This window comes from Mya arenaria, chromosome 3 (assembly GCF_026914265.1).
Source record: "Mya arenaria isolate MELC-2E11 chromosome 3, ASM2691426v1".
Classification (NCBI taxonomy): domain Eukaryota; kingdom Metazoa; phylum Mollusca; class Bivalvia; order Myida; family Myidae; genus Mya; species Mya arenaria.
In genome coordinates, this window is record NC_069124.1 from 66,511,715 (window position 1) to 66,534,231 (window position 22,517).

General features: G+C 35.5%; 2 protein-coding genes across 3 annotated transcripts; both read right to left on the reverse strand.

Moving 5' to 3' along the window:
- Window positions 1–2,035: 2,035 nt before the first annotated feature.
- On the reverse strand, window positions 2,036–11,820 carry LOC128227100 (uncharacterized). 2 transcript variants are annotated; one of them, XM_052937307.1, is made up of 5 exons: window positions 5,782–11,820; window positions 5,316–5,489; window positions 4,701–4,835; window positions 4,198–4,311; window positions 2,036–3,627 (listed from the first exon to the last, which is right to left on the reverse strand). In XM_052937307.1, exons 1-5 carry the CDS (start codon window positions 5,884–5,886, stop codon window positions 3,625–3,627), a joined length of 531 nt encoding a protein of 176 aa, XP_052793267.1. In that variant the 5' UTR covers window positions 5,887–11,820; the 3' UTR covers window positions 2,036–3,624. The 2 variants fall into 2 exon arrangements, with proteins under 2 accessions (XP_052793267.1, XP_052793266.1); XM_052937306.1 differs by having other exon boundaries at window positions 4,198–4,334; window positions 5,782–11,806.
- A 2,763-nt stretch (window positions 11,821–14,583) lies between these two features.
- On the reverse strand, window positions 14,584–21,062 carry LOC128227099 (uncharacterized). Its single transcript, XM_052937305.1, has 5 exons — window positions 20,885–21,062; window positions 20,194–20,376; window positions 18,367–18,561; window positions 16,710–16,846; window positions 14,584–16,344 (listed from the first exon to the last, which is right to left on the reverse strand). Exons 1-5 carry the CDS (start codon window positions 20,972–20,974, stop codon window positions 16,305–16,307), a joined length of 645 nt encoding a protein of 214 aa, XP_052793265.1. The 5' UTR covers window positions 20,975–21,062; the 3' UTR covers window positions 14,584–16,304.
- Between the last annotated feature and the right edge of the window lie 1,455 nt (window positions 21,063–22,517).

Genomic DNA, 22,517 nt, shown 5'->3' on the forward strand with positions numbered 1-22,517 from the left:
TTTTATCCATCTCTCCAGTGCATTCATCTGTGTTTATCTCTCTCCCAGTGCATTCCTCTGTGTTTATCCCTATCCACAGTGCATTCCTCTGTGTTTATTCCTCTCCCAGTGCATTACTCTGTGTTTATCCCTCTCCAAGAGCATTCCTTTGTGTTTATTCCTATCCCCAGTGCATTCCTCTGTGTTTATCCCTATCCCAGTGCCTTCCTCTGTGTTTATCCCTCTCTCTCAATGCATTTCGCTGTGTTTATCCCTCTTCCCAGTGCATTCTTCTGTGTTTATCCCTTTCCCCAGTGCATTCCTCTGTGTTTATCCCCCTCCCTAGTCCATTTATCTGTGTTTATCCCTCTTCCAGGGCATTCATCTGTGTTTATCCCTCTCCCAGTGCATTCATCTGTGTATATCCTTCTACCATTGCATCCATCTGTGTTTGTCCCTCTCCCCGTGCATTCCTCTGTGTTTATCCTTCTCCCAGTGCAATCCTCTGTGTTTATCCCTCTCCCCAGTGCATTCCTCTATGTTAATCCCAATTCTTAGTGCATGCCTCTGTGTTTATCCATCGCCCTAACGCATTCCTCTGTATTTATCCCACTCCCCAGCGCATTCCTCTGTGTTTTCCATCGCCCCAACGCATTCCTCTGTATTAATCCTTCTCCCCAGTACTTTCTTCTGTGTTTATCCCTCTCCCAAGTACATTGCTCTGTGTTTATTCATCGCCCCTACGCATTCCTCTGTATAAATCCCTCTCCCCAGTGCATTCCTCTGAATTAATCCTTTTTCCCAATTCATCCCTCAGTGTTTATCCATCGCTCCAACACATTCCTCTGTATAAATCCCTCTCCCCAGTACATTCTTCTGTATTAATCCCTCTCCCCAGTACATTCATCTGTATTAATACCTCTCCCCAGTACATTCCTCTGTATTAATCCCTCTCCCCAGTACATTCCTCTGTATTAATCCCTCTCCCCAGTACATTCCTCTGTGTTTATCCCTTTCCCCAGTGCATTTCTCTGTGTTTATCCCCCTCCCCAGTGCATTCATCTGTGTTTATCCCTCTCCCAGTGCATTTCTCTGTGTTTATCCCTATCCCAGTACATTCCTCTGTGTTTATCCCTCTACCAGTTTATTCCTCTATGTTTATCCCTCTCCCAAGTACATTGCTCTGTGTTTATCCGTCTCCCCGGTACATTGCTCAGTGTTTATCTCTTATGCTCGATTTATAGATATTACTAACAACAGGGACAGGTATGAATAACTAGTTTCTATGTGTTTTATCCAAGACACATGTCCTTTTAAAAAGAAATTTTGTAAATAAGATTTAAGTTATTATTTCGTTGTGTATGATAGATAAGTTCGTTGATGAAACAAAGTCATATATCCGAGATTGAAATACCTTGGTTTCATGCAATATTGGTTTAGAGGTTTATACTACACTAAAACTGTGTGTTCTTAGGCTTATGATGAAGCATTTATAGAGTTTAAAATTTAGTTCCCATTGCTATCTCTACCAATCTGCCACGCTCAGTTGTATGTATACATGTCTTAATTTCCGAAATCAAACGTCTGATTTATGGACACATATTTAAATCGCTGCAGACTTTTAAATGTTAAAACACACTTCAATTCCACGAAAATGACTGTCGCCTGTTTGGATCGCCAAACATAGTCAAACTAATAATAATATTTTTTTGTAATCTTTTAATATAGTAATTTTAAAACATTTTATATTTATTATTTCGAATCAATTAGTAAGCCAACTGCATTGTCTTGTAAAAGGGGCATAACTGTGGTTTAACTTGAGCAATTTATCTGAAGTAATTGTCTGCAAAAGTAATATGGTAACTATATTTTACTATAAAAGGGATATAGCTCTGGAATTACATTGGCGAATCACCCTTTGACCGTATTTGACTGAGACATTATGCCTGCAAGCACTGTCACAAAACGTATCATGATTGGATATTTAAATCTAATCAACACATACAAACTTGTGTACACGATTTCTCTATAAAATAAAACGATATATATATTTAGAACTATTTATTACTTATATTACAATATATATATATATATTAAATCCAACCCATGCAGATATTTGTTTTTTAATTGCGCTAAGGACTGGAAACAAACTTAAGTTAATAGAAAATGTTGAATTGGAGGTCCCGATAAAGCCTTTATGTTTGAAAACAAGGAAGATTTTAACTGCTTGTATTTTGAAATTTATAGCATGCTTCAACAATAGGGCTACAGTGAAACAGCAAATGTTTACATAATTACCCTTTAAAGCTGCAATCTCACAGATTGAACGTCTTGACAACTTTTTTATTTTTTGTCTTGGAACGAGCTAATTTGTGCGAAAATCCATGGAAACCAGTTATATAGGACTGTTGACAAAAATTGGATCGCATATTTTAATATTTAAGTTCAAAAAATGATGTTTTATGCATTTTTCTTTAAACCGTTAGTAACGGTTTATGCAATAAAACATTAATTTTCGAACGGAAATATGAAAATCTACCATCTGTATTTTTGTCAGCAATCTTATAACATTGGTTTGAAGATATTTACGCAAAAAATATAAGTATCTATCATGTGTTTCCGGTACGGATAGAAAAATCCGACTCGAGGACACGCGCGTAAGCCGGTAACGAGACTTGCCGAGTTACCGGTCACGCAGCGGCCCCGAGGGTCGGATTATTCAAACCGGACCGGAAAACATGATTGATATTTTTTCTTGCATATCTAAAATTATGAATTTGTGGAAAAAATGACGTAGAAAACGCACATTTGTACAGTTCACCAAAAAGCGCGTGCGACGTTGTGTACTGACGTCATAAAGCGCAGTAATTTTAAATCACTATTGACGTCATTATTTATTTTCAATTTTATTTAAAAGTGTTGTATACTTATATGTTTGAATCCGCTTTATTGTAATTGCATAATATACTTTTTATAAACCATACAATAAAAGAAATAAAAAGTGGCGCGTTGTTGCGCGTTACTCATCTTACATGCGGGGTGTAAGATGAGTTTTTCCAGCACACGTCCGGTATGCAAGAATTGCCCTTTCTTGCATACCGGACGTGTGTTTCCGGTCATGTGACCGGTGCTGGAAAAGATTCTTATAGATACTTATATTCCAAGACAAAAAATAAAAAAAGTTGTAAAAATGGTAAATCGGTAAGAGTGCAGCTTTAAATAAGGAAGTTAAATGTAATATTCAAGTCGTTGAATCTATTAATAAGGACACATGCCTTTTATACTTTTAAGATGTAATTGTTTTCATGTTTAAGTTTATATCTAAATTTCAAATATAACTTCCTTAATCCAGCGCACAAGTTTGCTGTGCAGTGACTTCTTGTCATTAACTATTTTACGCTACAGAATGTTACATATAAAATGATTATCTTCACCAAACAGCTCCGATACTATTTTTTTTCTTTGAAACAATACGTTTATTGGTTAAAGCAAAACATGTATATGTTAAGTATATGTTAAAGGAAGATGTACACAGTCTATTGAAATAATAAGTCCAAACAAGCAAGCTTCTCTCGACGAGAGTTGTCTTTGTAATAAAGGTGATGATCATCCGGGTTGTCCATGTTTATTCATAGAAGACTACACTCACTGAAAAACAACGCATGATATTAAGATTTGAATAGTGAAAATGTAGTGTATATGACGTGCTTTTATACATTGCATTTTACTTATTCTTGCAATCTGTTTTCATTTGTTTTGTTTTTTCTCCAAACAAATGCGTGCAGGACAAGCTGCTAATGTAACAAGACCATGCATACCAACGGCCAAATACAGAAGTGGGTTTGAAGGTCCAATATCTCAGCCCTTTTAAAAAGTTATCAAAATTTTATATGTTTAGTTCAATCGTAAGTAAGAATTAAACTGGAACATGATTTCGAACATGTAAAATTCAGATTTAGAGTTGGGTACATCATTTTTTACAAAGTAAAATTTGAAAAGAATTTGGTTAAATAGCAGTGTCGTTAAACGCAAAACATAGCATTTTGGCTTGAATTTCAAGCGCTTGCTGCAAAGCGATAATCCGTGATCAGCCTGAACAGCAAAACTAATAAACATCGAGGCGCGAAAACCCTGTACAACGTGACGTATGTATTAAATTATTAATAACATTAATGAGTAAGATAATCTATTGTACAACTTTATAGCAACATAACCTACTTTAAGCACATGGTCACTTCTACGCATGCCACTGGCTGTCCCATTTCTCTTACGTTTGCCTTCACAGTAAATTGTCCCTTCACTATGAACGGCAATTGTTTGAAAGGGATCCTCCTAACAATATATATGGGTATTGCCTGAAACAAAATGGCACTTGGCATGCAGTCTTGAGCTTTCTGTGTATTGAGAGAAGGGTTCGTGGGGGACATAGTTACAATTTACTGGTGCATAAGAATCAAGGGCTTTTGATTCTACTCAACGTGTGACCAGGAACGCCATGCTTATCTTTCTGCACGTGCGTTACATTTCAGCTTAACATGGCAATTGGAATGATAAATAAATTGTACAAATATAATTGTATAAAACTGAGTATCTGAACTTTAAATCCACTCATAAAAAGCAATATTTTCAGAATTTTGCGTGAAATATGAAATGTGCATTAGTCCGGAAATAGTGTTCTCGTGGCCATCAGGACATAATAAAGTTTCATAAAATTAATATACCGGTATAGTACAATCCTTCTTGTCCAGCGCTTTCTTCAGGTAGTAGCAAACGTCCGACACGTAACATCTCTCTCCAAGAATATAGCACAGCTCCGTTTCACCGTGCTCTGTCTTCAGTCGTATGCTCAAACTGGCCTAGGATGACAGAGAATGACTAAAGATTCAATTTTTATCCCTGTAGACTAGATTATTTTTTATGTTTAGAATATGTGGCGATAGTCCACTGGCACCGGATGTTCACATTCAATACCGTGCATTCTTATAAAAAAATATTTTCCGATGTTTTTTCACATTTTTGGTATTTTATTTTTTAGTTTGGAATTATAAGATTTATTTGATTTTTTTTAAAAAATACTTATGTTATTACATGCTTTAAAAAGAAATAAAAGGACATTTTTTTCAGAAAACGGCCTGATTTTATAAAAGAGTGTAATTACCAAAATGGTATTTCATTGTTTCACTGTTTAAAACAGTGAAATATCATGTTTATTTCACTGATAAATCTCTATAAATCAGCTGAAAGCATGTAATAAAAGGTGATTTTATCTCCTTCGAAACCACAACATATCCTCAGTTTTCAAAATTCTCAAATGATCGATGTTCTTCGCTACTCACATCAACTTTGCCTGTTTTACCAATCTCCTTCGTAATTGTTGCATCCAAAGTGAGATTAACGTAGGTAAGGTTCATTTGCACGGGGTCGGGCTCAATGGAAGCATTGTTAACGAAGAAGGGTACAGGCGTGCTGTTACAATTCTGGAAGTGAAACCCGCCCGTGACTTCATTGGGCTGAAACATATAATAAAGGTCATCCTACAAAGTTTTAGTATTCAATGAGTACAATATTGTTGCCTTTTTCATTGTTATTCAAATTTGAAATTTACAATGTATATATATATATATATATATATATATATATATATATATATATATATATATATATATGCGACATATATATATGCGACATATATATATATCAATTTCTAATACTAGAATTGTCGTTTCATGTTGTATAATATTTCACTTTCTGTTGTTTTGTTTTCACTAAAAGCCATGTAGAAATAAGATTTAAAACACTTACCATAGAGATTGAAGAAGGAATGGAATAAAAGTCACAGGCACAAAATAGAAACCAAGTGAATAAACAGAATATCTTTATCACGACCATTTCTTTCATAGTATGCATCACACGACTGTAGACTAAAGGTAAATACAATTGTCAATGCAAAAATGTCCTTATTTAAACAAAAGTAGACACATCCGTCGATTTTTAAAATGGTCTGACAAATCATTATTTGGTATACACAGGGGGGGGGGGGGTACACGTATTCCGAATCTGCAAGGGTTTAAGTGAGGTTTTAGAACTTTAGCAATGTTTTCTGCTTTAACATTATTTAAATGTGGTATTTTAATTTCATATCAATTCCTTTGCTGTACAAGAGCCTTCATGGTATTTGTTTTTGTTTAACCACCTAAATGTGTGCCCCCCTGATACATGAATGAACTATTCACAGCTGATTTTAAGGACTTCATATTTGGCATATAAACTGCCACCTTCATTCCACTTCCATATTACACATACCCACTCTTGATGTCGCATTTATAAATAAATACATGTTGACATGATTTGGTAGTTATAGCGTATTCTTCTATATTGTTGAAGAGTTTTCTCATCATCGTATTAAGTGTCAGTGTTTTGACGTGTCATGATATTGGAATTGAACAATTTTAAAATTTAAGAACTCATAATAATGAACTTTTCATTAACCGTTATGCATTAGTGATTCCATCATTTGTTAATATAGCCATTATATAAATTATGTGTGTTTTTTTGTGATTTTGTACATTTTGTATTGTTTGTTTGTGTTGATAAACAGTGTGTGTTGTTTGTGTTTTATGTACATTTCGTGTTGTTTGTGTTTTATGTACACTTCGTGTTGTTTGTGTTTTATGTACAGTTCGTGTTGTTTGTGTTTTATGTACAGTTCGTGTTGTTTGTGTTTTATGTACATTTCGTGTTGTTTGTGTTTCATGTACAGTTCGTGTTTTATGTACACTTCGTGTTGTTTGTGTTTTATGTACAGTTCGTGTTGTTTGTGTTTTATGTACAGTTCGTGTTGTTTGTGTTTTATGTACACTTCGTGTTGTTTGTGTTTCATGTACAGTTTATGTCTTTCGGGCCTCATAACAGGGTTCCTACTTTGAAGTGTTATTACTGGCCTTGTCTCTGTAGTTTTTATCATATTAATTATTGTAACCAGTGTTAGCTTCGTCCATCGTCGTCTTTCGCTTTGAACAATCTTTCAATCTTATATTATAGTGTGACTCATTATCAAGTAATCCTCTTGAGGCAAACACTAAATTTCCTGTTTTTTATAAAATGAGATTTGTTTTCATTAGTATGTACATTTTCTCACTGGCGCACTATCGAAAGCTAAACCATTACAAACTAATAAGTATGAAATCCACCATGACCTGAAACACACGGAAACAAATATCCACTAAATAGATACTTAAAACAGAACAATAGTTTTGACAAAACGGAAATCTATATTATTAATACCAACATAAACAATAAAAATACTTATATAGCATGTTCATAAAAAAGCCAAGTAGTCATACTCCTACTGTGAGTGTTTTTGCGGGCTAAATATATAACATAAGCATCACCTATACACAACTTGAGACACACAATCTATACCTACAATAAACAACATTCGCACTGACAATACACACAGTGAACATCGAGACACACAAAAACCTACAATCAACTAGATGCACACAGCTATACATACAATCAACAACATGCACACAGCAATACAGAAAATCAACTAGATACACACAGCAATAAAGACAATCAACAACATGCACACAGCAATACAGACATTCAACTAGATGCACACAGCAATACAGACATTCAACTACATGCAAACAGCAACACAGACATTCAACTAGATGCACACAGCAATACAGGCATTCAACTACATGCACACAGCAATACAGACATTCAACTAGATGCACACAGCAATACAGGCATTCAAATACATGCACACAGCAATACAGACATTCAACTAGATGCACACAGCAATACAGACATTCAACTAGATACACACAGCAATACAGACATTCAACTAGATGCACACAGCAATACATACAATCAACTAGATGCTAACAGCAATACAGACATTCAATTAGATGAACACAGCAATACAGACAATCAACTAGATGCACACAGCAATACAGACACTCAACTAGATGCACACAGCAATACAGACATTCAACTACATGCACACAGCATTACAGACATTCAACTAGATGCACACAGCAATACAGACATTCAACTAGATACACACAGCAATACAGACATTCAACTAGATGCACACAGCAATACATACAATCAACTAGATGCTAACAGCAATACAGACATTCAACTAGATGCACACATCAATACAGACAATCAACTAGATGCACACAGCATTACAGACACTCAACTAGACACACACAGCAATACAGACACTCAACTAGATTCACACAGCAATAGAGACATTCGACTAGACACACACAGCAATACAGACAATCAACTAGATGCACACAGCAATACAGACATTCAACTAGATTCACACAGCAATACAGACATTCGACTTGACACACACAGCAAAACAGACATTCAACTAGATGCACACAGCAATACAGACATTCAACTAGATTCACACAGCAATACAGACATTCGACTAGACACACACAGCAATACAGACATTCAACTAGATGCACACAGCAATACAGACATTCAACTAGACACACACAGCAATACAGACATTCAACTAGATGCACACAGCAATACAGACATTCAACTAGATGCACACAGCAATACAGACATTCGACTAGACACACACAGCAATACAGACACTCAACTACATGCACACAGCAATACAGATATTCAACTAGATGAACACAACAATACAGACATTCAACTAGATGCACACAGCAATACAGACACTTAACTAGATGCACACAGCAAAACATACAATCAACTAGATGCTAACAGCAATACAGACATTCAACTAGACGCCCACAGCAATACAGACACTCAACTAGATGCACACAGCAATACAGACACTCAACTAGATACACACAGCAATACAGACACTCAACTAGATGCACACAGCAATACAGACATTCGACTAGACACACACAGCAATACAGACACTCAACTAGATACATACAGCAATACCGACATTCGACTAGATACACACAGCAATAAAGACAATCAACTAGATGCACACAGCAATACAGACACTCAACTAGATACACACAGCAATACAGACACTCAACTAGATGCACACAGCAATACAGACAATCAACTAGATGCACACTGCAATACAGACAATCAACTAGATACACACAGCAATACAGACATTCAACTAGATGCACACAGCAATACATACAATCAATTAGATGCTAACAGCAATACAGACATTCAACTAGATGCACACAGCAATACAGGCATTCAACTAGATGCACACAGCAATACAGACAATCAACTAGATGCACACAGCAATACAGACATTCAACTAGATGCACACAGCAATACAGACAATCAACTAGATGCATACAGCAATACAGACATTCGACTAGACACACACAGCAATACAGACAATCAACTAGATGCATACAAGCAAAACAAAATCAACAATATGCATACAAGCAATACAGACATTCTACTAGATGCACACAGCAATACAGACATTCTACTAGATGCACACAGCAATACAGACATTCATCAAGATGCACACAGCAATACCGACAATCAACTAGATGCTTACAGCAATACAGACATTCAATTAGATGCACACAGCAATACAGACAATCAACTAGATGCACACAATAATACAGACATTCTATTATATGCACACAGCAATACACACATTCAACTAGATGCACACAACAATACAGACATTCAACTAGATGCACACAGCAATACAGACAATCAACTAGATGCACACAGCAATACAGACATTCAACTAGATACACACAGCAATACAGATATTCGACTAGATATACACAGCAATACAGACAATCAACTAGATGCACACAGCAATACAGACATTTAACTAGATGCACACAGCAATACAGACATTCAACTAGATGCACACAGCAATACAGACATTCAACTAGATGCACACAGCAATACAGATATTCAACTAGATACATACAGCAATACAGACATTCAACTAGATGCACACAGCAATACAAACATTCAACTAGATGCACACAGCAATACAGACAATCAATTAGATGCACACAGCAAAACAGACATTCAACTAGATACACACAGCAATACAGACATTCAACTAGATTCACACGGCAATACAGACATTCTATTAGATGCACACAACAATACAGACATTTAACTAGATGCACACAGCAATACAGACATTCAACTAGATGCACACAGCAATACAGACATTAAACTAGATGCACACAGCAATACAGACATTCAACTAGATACACACAGCAATACAGACAATCAACTAGATACATACAGCAATACAGACATTCAACTAGATGCACACAGCAATACAGACATTCAACTAGATGCACACAGCAATACAGACATTCACTTAGATGCACACATCAATACATACAATCAACTAGATGCACACTGCAATACAGACATTCAACTAGACACACACACCAATACAGACATTCAACTAGATACACACAGCAATAAAGACAATCAACTAGATGCACACAGTAATACAGACATTCAACTAGACACACACACCAATACAGACATTCAACTAGATACACACAGCAATAAAGACAATCAACTAGATGCACACAGAAATACAGACATTCAACTAGATCCACACAGCAATGCAGACATTCAACTAGATAACAACAGCAATACAGACATTCAACTAGATGCATAAAGCAATACAGACATTTATCTAGATGAACACAGCAATACAGGCAATCAACTAGATACATACAGCAATACAGACATTCAACTAGATGCACACAGCAATACAGACATTCAACTAGATGCACACAGCAATACAGACATTCACTTAGATGCACACATCAATACAGACATTCACTTAGATGCACACATCAATACATACAATCAACTAGATGCACACAGCAATACAGACATTCAACTAGATGCACACAGCAATACAGACATTCAACTAGATACATACAGCAATACAGACATTCAACTAGATGCACACAGCAATACAGACATTCAAATAGATACATACAGCAATACAGACAATCAACTAGATGCACACAGCAATACAGACATTCAACTAGATGCACACAGCAATACAGACAATCAATTAGATGCACACAGCAAAACAGACATTCAACTAGATGCACACAGCAATACAGACATTCAACTAGATTCACACGGCAATACAGACATTCAACTAGATGCACACAACAATACAGACATTTAACTAGATGCACACAGCAATACAGACATTCAACTAGATGCACACAGCAATACAGACATTAAACTAGATGCAAACAGCAATACAGACATTGAACTAGATACACACAGCAATACAGACAATCAACAAGATACATACAGCAATACAGACATTCAACTAGATGCACACAGCAATACAGACATTCAACTAGATGCACACAGCAATACAGACATTCACTTAGTAGCACACATCAATACATACAATCAACTAGATGCGCACTGCAATACAGACATTCAACTAGACACACACACCAATACAGACATTCAACTAGATACACACAGCAATAAAGACAATCAACTAGATGCACACAGTAATACAGACATTCAACTAGACACACTTACCAATACAGACATTCAACTAGATACACACAGCAATAAAGACAATCAACTAGATGCACACAGAAATACAGACATTCAACTAGATCCACACAGCAATGCAGACATTCAACTAGATAACAACAGCAATATAGACATTCAACTAGATGCATAAAGCAATACAGACATTTATCAAAATGAACACAGCAATACAGGCAATCAACTAGATACATACAGCAATACAGACATTCAACTAGATGCACACAGCAATACAGACATTCAACTAGATGCACACAGCAATACAGACATCCACTTAGATGCACACATCAATACAGACATTCACTTAGATGCACACATCAATACATACAATCAACTAGATGCACACAGCAATACAGACATTCAACTAGATGCACACAGCAATACAGACATTCAACTAGATACATACAGCAATACAGACATTCAACTAGATGCACACAGCAATACAGACATTCAACTAGATACATACAGCAATACAGACAATCAACTAGATGCACACAGCAATACAGACATTCTACTAGATGCACACAGCAATACAGACATTCACTTAGATGCACACATCAATACATACATTCAACTAGACACACACACCAATACAGACATTCAACTAGATGCACACAGCAATACAGACATTCAACTAGATGCACACAGCAATACAGACATTCAACTAGATGCACACAGCAATACAGACATTCAACTAGATGCACACAGCAATACAGAAAATCAACTAGATACACACAGCAATAAAGACAATCAACAACATGCACACAGCAATAAAGACAATCAACAACATGCACACAGCAATACAGACATTCAACTAGATACACACAGCAATACAGACATTCAACTAGATACATACAGCAATTCAGACAATCAACTAGATGCACTCAGCAATACAGACATTCTACTAGATGCACACAGCAATACAGATATTCACTTAGATGCACACTGCAATACAGACATTCAACTAGACACACACACCAATACAGACATTCAACTAGATACACACAGCAATAAAGACAATCAACTAGATGCACACAGTAATACAGACATTCAACTAGACACACACACACCAATACAGACATTCAACTAGATACACACAGCAATAAAGACAATCAACTAGATGCACACAGAAATACAGACAATCAACTAGATGCACACAGAAATACACACATTCAACTAGATAACAACAGCAATACAGACATTCAACTAGATAACAACAGCAATACAGACATTCAACTAGATGCATAAAGCAATACAGACATTTATCTAGATGAACACAGCAATACAGACATTCAACTAGATACATACAGCAATACAGACATTCAACTAGATGCACACAGCAATACAGATATTCAACTAGATACATACAGCAATACAGACAATCAACTAGATGCACACAGCAATACAGACATTCTACTAGATGCACACAGCAATACAGACATTCAACTAGATGCACACAGCAATACAGACATTCTACTAGATGCACACAGCAATACAGACATTCAACTAGATAATACAGCAATACAGACATTCAACTAGATGCACACAGCAATACAGGCAATCAACTAGATGCACACAGCAATACAGACATTCAACTAGATGCACACAGCAATACAGACATTCTATTAGATGCACACAGCAATACAGATATTCAACTAGATACACACAGCAATACAGACAATCAACTAGATGCACACAGCAATACAGACATTCTACTTGATGCACACAGCAATACAGACATTCAACTAGATACACACAGCAATACAGACAATCAACTAGATACACACAGCAATACAGACAATCAACTAGATGCACAATGCAATACAGACATTCAACTAGATACACACATCAATACAGACAATCAACTAGATACATACAGCAATACAGACATTCAACTAGATGCACACAGCAATACAGACACTCAACTAGATGCACACAGCAATACAGACACTCAACTAGATGTACACAGCAATACAGACACTCAACTAGATGCACACAGCAATACAGACACTCAAGTAGATGCACACAGCAATACAAACACTCAACTAGATGCACACAGCAATACAGATATTCAACTAGATACACACAGCAATGCAGACACTCAACTAGATGCACACAGCAATACAGACATTCAACTAGATGCACACAGCAATACAGACATTCAACTAGATGCACACAGCAATACAGACACTCAACTAGATGCACACAGCAATACAGACACTCAACTAGATGCACACAGCAATACAGACACTCAACTAGATGCATACAAGCAAAACAAAATCAACAATATGCATACAAGCAATACAGACAATTGACAAGATACACAAGCAAAACTTATATTAACAAGATACACACAAAAAATACGGACACTAAACCAGAGACAAACGTACAATGTAAACAATTAATTAGAGACACAAAGGCAAAAAAGCCAATCACCTAGAGACACGCAAGCAATACAGATAATTAACTAGATTAACGCAATCAGTACAGACAACCAACTAGATAAGACAACCAACTAGATACACACAAGCAATACAAGCAATCAATAGCATGCATACAAGCAATACAGACATTCAACCAGAGACACACATGCAATACAGACAATCAACTAGAGACATACATGCAATACAGACAATCAACTAGAGACACACAAGCAATACAGACAATCAACTAGAAACACACATGGAATACATACAATCAACTAGAGACACACATGCAATACATACAATCAACTAGAGACCCACATGCAATTCAGACAATCAACTAGAGACACACAAGCAATACAGACAATTATTAATACACAAACATGCAATACAAACAACTAGCAGCATACGAATACACCTAACCAATACATATATTAACTGAATACACACACTCAAACAGACATTCACTTAGAAACACATTCAGTACTTCATTGTTTATTTTTTATTGTGAGCACGATTTATTATAGTTCACAAGGCATTAATCAGAAATTGTTCAGAATGGTGAAGAATTTCTATGTATCCCATGTATGGAAGTTTTAAACAAACAGGAGTCAATGTTTCATGTGGATTTATTTATGTGGAGATTTAAAACTGGAGATGGTCGTAGCACAATACCGACAACCCACTAGATGTGATAGTAGCACACTACGGACAACCAACTAGATGTGGTCGTAGCACAATACAAACAACCAACTAGATGTGGTCGTAGCACTATACAGACAACCAACTAGATGTTGTCGTAACACAGTATATACGACCAACTACATGTGGTCGTAATACAATACAGACAACCAACTAGATGTGGTCGTAACACAGTATAGACGACCAACTACGTGTGGTCGTAGCACAATACAGACAAACAACTAGATGTGGTCGTAACACAGTATAGACGACTAACTACATGTGGTCGTAGCACAATACAGATAACCAACAAGAGGTGGTCTAAGCACAATATAGGTATCCAACTAAAGATGGTCGTAGCACAATAGGGAATACCAACTAGATGTGTCCGTAGCACAATACAGACAACCAACTAGATGTGGTTGTAGCACAGTAATAAAAACACTAGAAGTGGTTGTAACAGAATACAGATAAACAATTAGAGGCAGTTTTAGCACAATACTGATGAATAAGGAGTGGTGGTCGTATAAAAGTTCATGCAACCTATTACTGGTCGTCGTAGCACAAGACAGACAACCAACTAGAGGTGTTCGAGTCACAATGTAGACTACCAACTAGAAGTGGTCGTAGACAATACAGACAACCCACAAGAGATGCTCGGAGGCATTACAGACAACTAACTAAATGTGGTCGTAATAAAATACAGACAACCAACTAGAGGTGGCCGTAGACAATACAGACAACCATCTAGAAGTGGTCGTAGATAATACAGACAACCAACTATAGGTGTTCGTAGACAATACAGACAACCAACTAGAGGTGATCGTAGCAAAATACAGACAAATAACTAGATGTGGTCGTAATACAATATTAATTACTTAGTATAGGTGGTCGTAGCGCAATACAAACAAAAAATTAGAGGTGGTCGTAGCACAATATAGACAACCAACTATATGTGGGCGTAGATAATACAGACAACAAACTATAGGTGGTCTTAGACAATACGGACAACCAACTAAATATGGTCGTTGACAATATAGAAAACCAACTAGAGATGGGCGTAGACAATACGGACAACAAATAAGAGGTGGTCGTAGCACAATATAGACAGACAACCAACTAGAGGTGGTCGTAGACAATACAGACAACAAACTACAGGTGGTCGTAGACAATACGGACAACTTGCTAGAGGTGGTCGTAGAAAATACAGACAACAAACGAGAGGTGATCGTAGACAATACGGACAACCAACTATATGTCGTAGCACAATACAGGCAACCAACTAGAGGTGGTCGTAGCACATTACAGACAACTAACTAAATATGGTCGTAATACAACATAAACTACCATCTACAGGTGGTCGTGGCACAATAGAGACAACCAACTAGAGATGGTCGTAACACACTACAGATACATAACTAGAGGTGGTCGTAGACAATACAGGTATGCATGGCCACAAACACACTGAAAATGATCATTGAAACAACTACAACGATGATTGCGTTTTGTTTAATTGAATATTCATTCGTCTTTTATCCATCAACTTCATGCCTTCTTACAAACCGTTTCATTACGAGACGTTTACAATTTAGAGAAAAGAAGTAGAGTCAAGATACACTTTCTTCTTTTCCTGATCAAAGGAGTGCAAACATATTAATTAAGTCCAAATGCTCCAGATAACTGCTCCCCTTTCCTACAAGTAATAATTATAAAATGATACGGTGATACTCTCGCTAAAAGAAGACAGAAGGAGAACATATTTTGCCCTTATCTATTTTTTTTATCACATATTGAACAGCCATTAAACAATTAACATGATTATAATGTTATAACAGACATTTGGTTTTCCTTCATTAATGTATCTATTGATAGTTGTTAAAATATATACATATATATGTAGTGTTAAAGAACCTCACTAAAAGAATGAATGAAATATTAATAGGTTTACTTAAAAAAGAAAATTTTAAAACGAATACACAATAGAATAGTTGATTGTAGAGCATAGATCACAATGCGTTTGACAAAAATATAAAGTTGAAATAGAAACCAAAAACTTACTTAAATGAGAACTCGAAACTGAAACACCCAATGTTCAATGCATTTTCCTTGATATTGATGTCGACCTTGAAATGGCCTTTCAGTCTGAAAGGCTGGGTGCCGAATGTCCATTTTATATGTGGTATCTGATATTTGCCCTGCAATGTAAGTTTTGCAGTATGCATATGGTTGAAGGCGTTTAATGAATCAATCAAACTTAAGTTTTTTCTATAGATAAGAATCAATCGTTTCCAACACTTGAGTTAATGCAATTCATAAAAATCAGTTATGACGTAAACATTAAGTACTATAATGATATATAAAGGGTGGCATGTTTCAATAAAAAGCCCCAAAAAACGTTTACAATATATATCAACAAAAAGATGGTGAACGGTTAATCGAATTTACAACAAACAAAAAATCCAGAGGTTGTTTATAAGGTCCTATAATATTTTCCCTTTTTTTGCTCGTGGACTGTTAACACGTTCTTCATAAATGCAATTTTTGTTCGATTGTGTATCGAAGACCTACATCAGATTTAAAAGATGCAAACGTAGAAATTATATCGCGGAACTGCATGTATTTTATGAGGGATTTCAACAACACAATTAGGAAATTAATTATCCCACAAGAGGCTGACCTTTGTGAATAACAAAAGCCTTCAGTTCTGAGATTTGGGCAAATGAGAATATCCATGGAAAGGTATAGGTTATTTAACCTGTTCCACAAATCTTGAACAATATTCATCCCAAGAAAAAGTTTTCAAATGTCTCTTGTTTATTCAGAACATAATTGACGTAAGTTTTCAATTGTATTATTCTAGAAATAAACAGATATTGTTCTGAAATGATAGAATTGCAATAACAATCGAACATTACGATGGCAGTGTAAATTTTTTATGCCACTTAGTTAACTCGTTGTTTGTTCCAAGAATTTGATTAAATCGATATTATTTTCCATGATTTTCTTCAAAGGTTTTATTTGCAGTATATATTGAACTAAAGTATTTATTTTAATTTAACTATGCTCCGACTTCTGAACAAGTGTGCTAAAAATAGAATTTACATGGCATTCTTCTTTAGAAACATGTTTTATCTTACTAAGCTGTTAATTGGTAATTGTTTAAATAATCAAAATATTAAAGAGCAATACGATCAAGGCGTATTGTCTCATTGAAATCCTAAAACTCTTGCTATGCATTCAAGGATGTATTAAACAAATTCGATAACCTTTCATAACAATTCATTTATGATATTATACGGTTCGTTTAATTACATTAATGTAAGTTATTATTCAATAGTACTGTTTTAATTGAACTATTTTCAAGAACTATTTCTCTTTTTTTTGAAAACTGTTTCTATTATGGGAAGAAAACATTTCGTTAAGAAACTTATTACAAAAAGCTACGCGTCATATTTACTACAATAGAACGCAAGGTCCATTTTCAGAAACCATCTTAGTTGAAAACTGCAAAATTAAAAAGCAATATTTTGATTTATTTACTTTTTCATTGCAATGCATTTAAATCCAAGCACTTGCACCATGGTCTACATACATTTCACAACTTTACATCATAGTAAATAACAGACGTCCTTAATTCAACTTCCAAACAAGCCAATAACCAACTTCGTTGAACAATATCCTAATTGTGTCATGAAAACTGACCAAGTGTACGTACCATTGGCAAAGGGCATTTGCAGTTCCATGGCACACGTGCATCGCCTTCTAATTCCGTCACATTCACAGGGCAATATGATATATTTTTTCTATCAAGAAGATCGCAGATGTCTGTCACATGACAAACATCCCACGGTAAAATGTAGCAAAGCTCTGTGTAGCCATCGGTAGACTCTATCAACACTGAGTTCAAGAGCTGCGAGAAAAAAGGAGATACAATGTACCAATCACTCTTATTATTCGCAATACTCTCTAGACTACCAACAAGGCGGTACCTAACAATCCTTGATAAGCACATTTAGTGTTTATATAGTATATATACTGCTGTTTGAAAAGTTGTGTGCTGTTGTTCCATGTTCCTTGATTACGAGGTTTCGTTTTTGTGTTCTATGTCTTTTTCGTTTACCCAGTGACATTAAACAGGGTTTACTTCTAAACTTTTGGCTACTGAGCTTGTTTCTGTAGTTTTTCATATAAAAAATGAAATTTACCGACAAGCTTAAACATTATTAAATAATCTTATTTAAGTATAAGCAAAAGTCGGCTTTACCTTTCTGTGTTTACCTTTTGTCTTATAGGCACCGGTATATATTCACTGACGTCCTGAGACTCAGCTCAGAAATGTAAAATTTTAAGTTTAACAAAAAGGTACTCATGTCATTCCTTTGACAAAAGTTGATTGGATAATAATTACACAAATAATCTATGGAAATGTGTTCTATGATTGTATTGTAGATTATGTACCTTATCTTTAAAAACGATTGAGAGACCATTATTAACATGTTGTACTGATCATATAAAATTACGAAATCAATTGGCCATATTTAGATTGCCCTAACATAATTTCGAAAATAAGAGAGGCAGAGTTCAAACTGTTGTCAGAAAAATATTTCGTTATAAAAAAAATTCATTGCCCTCTTGACTCGTTCTCGAATCGCAACTGACAAACATCAACCATACAAAGGCCACTCGGATTATTATTATTATTATTATTATTATTATTATTATTATTATTATTATTATTATTATTATTATTATTATAATGCGTTAAATGGCTCAAATGTACGGTAAATAATTGTGTTCATATTTGGAGGTCTTTACTCTGCATAACAAGTTGAACATTGTTCAATCGAACATATTCATTAAAATTTGTACTATTGACAAAGTAATGGAGGTTTAAAAATGCATCGTGAACGACAAATGTTTACTTCAGGAAATTATCTATTGACAATCGAAATTGTTTAAAATATAGATACACGTGAAATGATACACCACTAGAAATTATCCGTAATCCGTTCGTAAGTATATGGAAAGTAAACACGTCAAGATAAACACTATAAAGTGTAATGGAAGTTGATTCCTTATGTTTTATTTAAAGAAATCAACTTACTGTTGATAAGAAACGTTGCATTAATCGAATTGATAACGAAACGTTTCTAACTGACACATTAAATAAAGTAATCTGTAGCTATTTATGTTCAGTGCAATTTAATAAAATAACATGAATGAAAAAAGCTACACTGAATGGAAAGGTTATTCATACGCATCTTTAGTATGTGACAATCAACTATTAGCTGAAACTTTCCTTTGGGTCTCAGCTCCTTGGGCCATTATGAAAGTATTAAGTATATCATCGCATAATGGTTTGACACCACACAAGCATCAACCTCTCAGTATTGTACTTCACTACATAATCTCGTATCATTACGGTACATTAGTATCGGATCGTATGTTAAAGTATCTGTGCTGTAATGTGTTTATTAATCTCGAATAAGACATACCTCCAGTCTCTCCCCAATCATTAACCTTGTAGTATACCAAGACATACCTCCACTCTCGTCTCGTTTGCCACCACTCTTGTAATGGTGAAGCTGCCATTTACAGACAGGGTGGGGCCCACTTCTACATTATGCGGGTCTGGATGAAGGACTACGGGGTTGGGACTGAAGCTGATGTGGTGTCCCGTTATAACAGCTTCCGTTTTATTGCAGTTGGAAAATAGGGAATGGTTCTGCACGAAGTGTAATAATGCAAGTCATTACAGCGAAGAGAAAAAATATCATAGTACAATCATTATGTTGGAAACTTCTGATGTCCAAAAATGTACAAATAAAAATACAACTTTTGTAACTTTTGAATGGATTATCTTATCGGATCGCTTACACATTTATTATCTCATTCGAACCAAAGTTGAGATATTTCATAAAACTGATGACAATAACCAAGCAGTTCTAATTTTTTAAACAATCTCTACCTAATGCACTATGTGTAACATGTCTGGTTTTATCTCTTCTAGTTGAACTCATTTAATTTAGTTTTAGCAAAACAATCAACAATCCACGACAATCTCTTGCAAAAAGTACTTTTGCATTCACGAAATCAATGTAATCAAGTGATATACTTTAACTTGTACTTCTATGTTTAAGATAACTTCATTCATGGCCATGGTTATAAATATAATGTTATTGCATATCACGTGAAAAGATGGGCGTTTACTTTTATGATTCATAAAAACTTACCGAAACAGAACTAAAATGACCATCCCTGTTGCATACTGAAAGTTCCCACAACAAAACTAGCATTAAGAACAAAGACACTAATATATCCATAATGTTCAACCCATGTGTTTCTATAACGCTGTATAAATATGTCTGTACGTATTTACTTCAGGTACAATAGTATGAGGAAACAAATCTATATAAATAAAGATGAGAAATAAGTTGACAAGTTGTTTCCTTGCGACGTGGAAGTTTATTCATGTACGTGTAAGTTAGATCTTTATACAGAGTGTTTCATAATATTTGTTACCATTTCGCTGTATGACATTTTTTAAAATATGGAATGTTCTTTTAAATAAAGTTCACCAAGTGTTAGGAGATATAATAAAGTTTCAATTGATAAATAACAAGAGCCGTTTTACACAAAATAACTTCCCCTGAAGTATGTGGTGTAGGACCATCTTGTTGAAACCAAATACTATTTAAGTATTCATCTTTCCGTCTTAATGCTAGCACAAATTTCTTCTTTAAGATGTCGAGAACTGTTAATTGTCTCAACATCACCGTTAATTGTCTCAACATCACCGTCAATTGTCTCAACATCACCGTTAATTGTCTCAACATCACCGTCAATTGTCTCAACATCACCGTCAATTGTCTCAACATCACCGTTAATTGTCTCAACATCACCGTCAATTGTCTCAACATCACCGTCAATTGTCTCAACATCACCGTCAATTGTCTCAACATCACCGTCAATTGTCTCAACATCACCGTTAATTGTCTCAACATCACCGTCAATTGTCTCAACATCACCGTCAATTGTCTCAACATCACCGTCAATTGTCTCAACATCACCGTTAATTGCCTCAACATCACCGTTTTTTATCCTCGAAAATGGACCAATAAATCCCTCCCGATGAACTCAAGGCTGCCCAAACTGTTAAATTCTGTGAATGTATAGATCTTTCAATGCAAAAGTCTGGGAGTGTGTGTGTGTGTGGGGGGGGGGGGGGGGGTCTGTACACCAGAAGCGACAGTTTTGTTTGTTCACCTGAGTCTTAAATAGAAATATGCTTCGTCTGAGAACCAAATAGTGTCCGCTGTATCTGGTCGATCTTACATCCAGTTGACAAAGGAAATTCGGGTACTAACGTCAGTATCTTTTAAGGGTTGCTTTATTGAAATTGTGTATGGTGATAATTTTAAGTCATACCTCAGTAGACACTAGAAACAGTGACTTTGTTAGTAATGCTACCTAATGATTTACGTACAGACTTCTATAGTGTTTCTTTAATAACAGATTTCACCTGGTCGATGCTCTCGAAGACCTGACGGCTTTCGATCAGTGTTACCATGTCGTCTGTCATTAACTGACCAAGTCTTTTAACTATTCTGTGCACTTACATCGTACTGAGTTTCTCATTCTCAGGATATCGTTTTTCCATTGATCTAATGGCTGTGAACGGCGAATAACTCTCATAATACAGCTTTTATCACATGCTTACCCTTGTTTTCCGTGTAAAATAACCATTACGTAGATTTAAAAATTTAACCATGCTAGAAATTCTTATCTTTTCATCCATGGTTAAGTGATATGTGGCGGTTGTACTAAACCACCCTGCCATTCGTCCACATCGTGATTATTTACAAT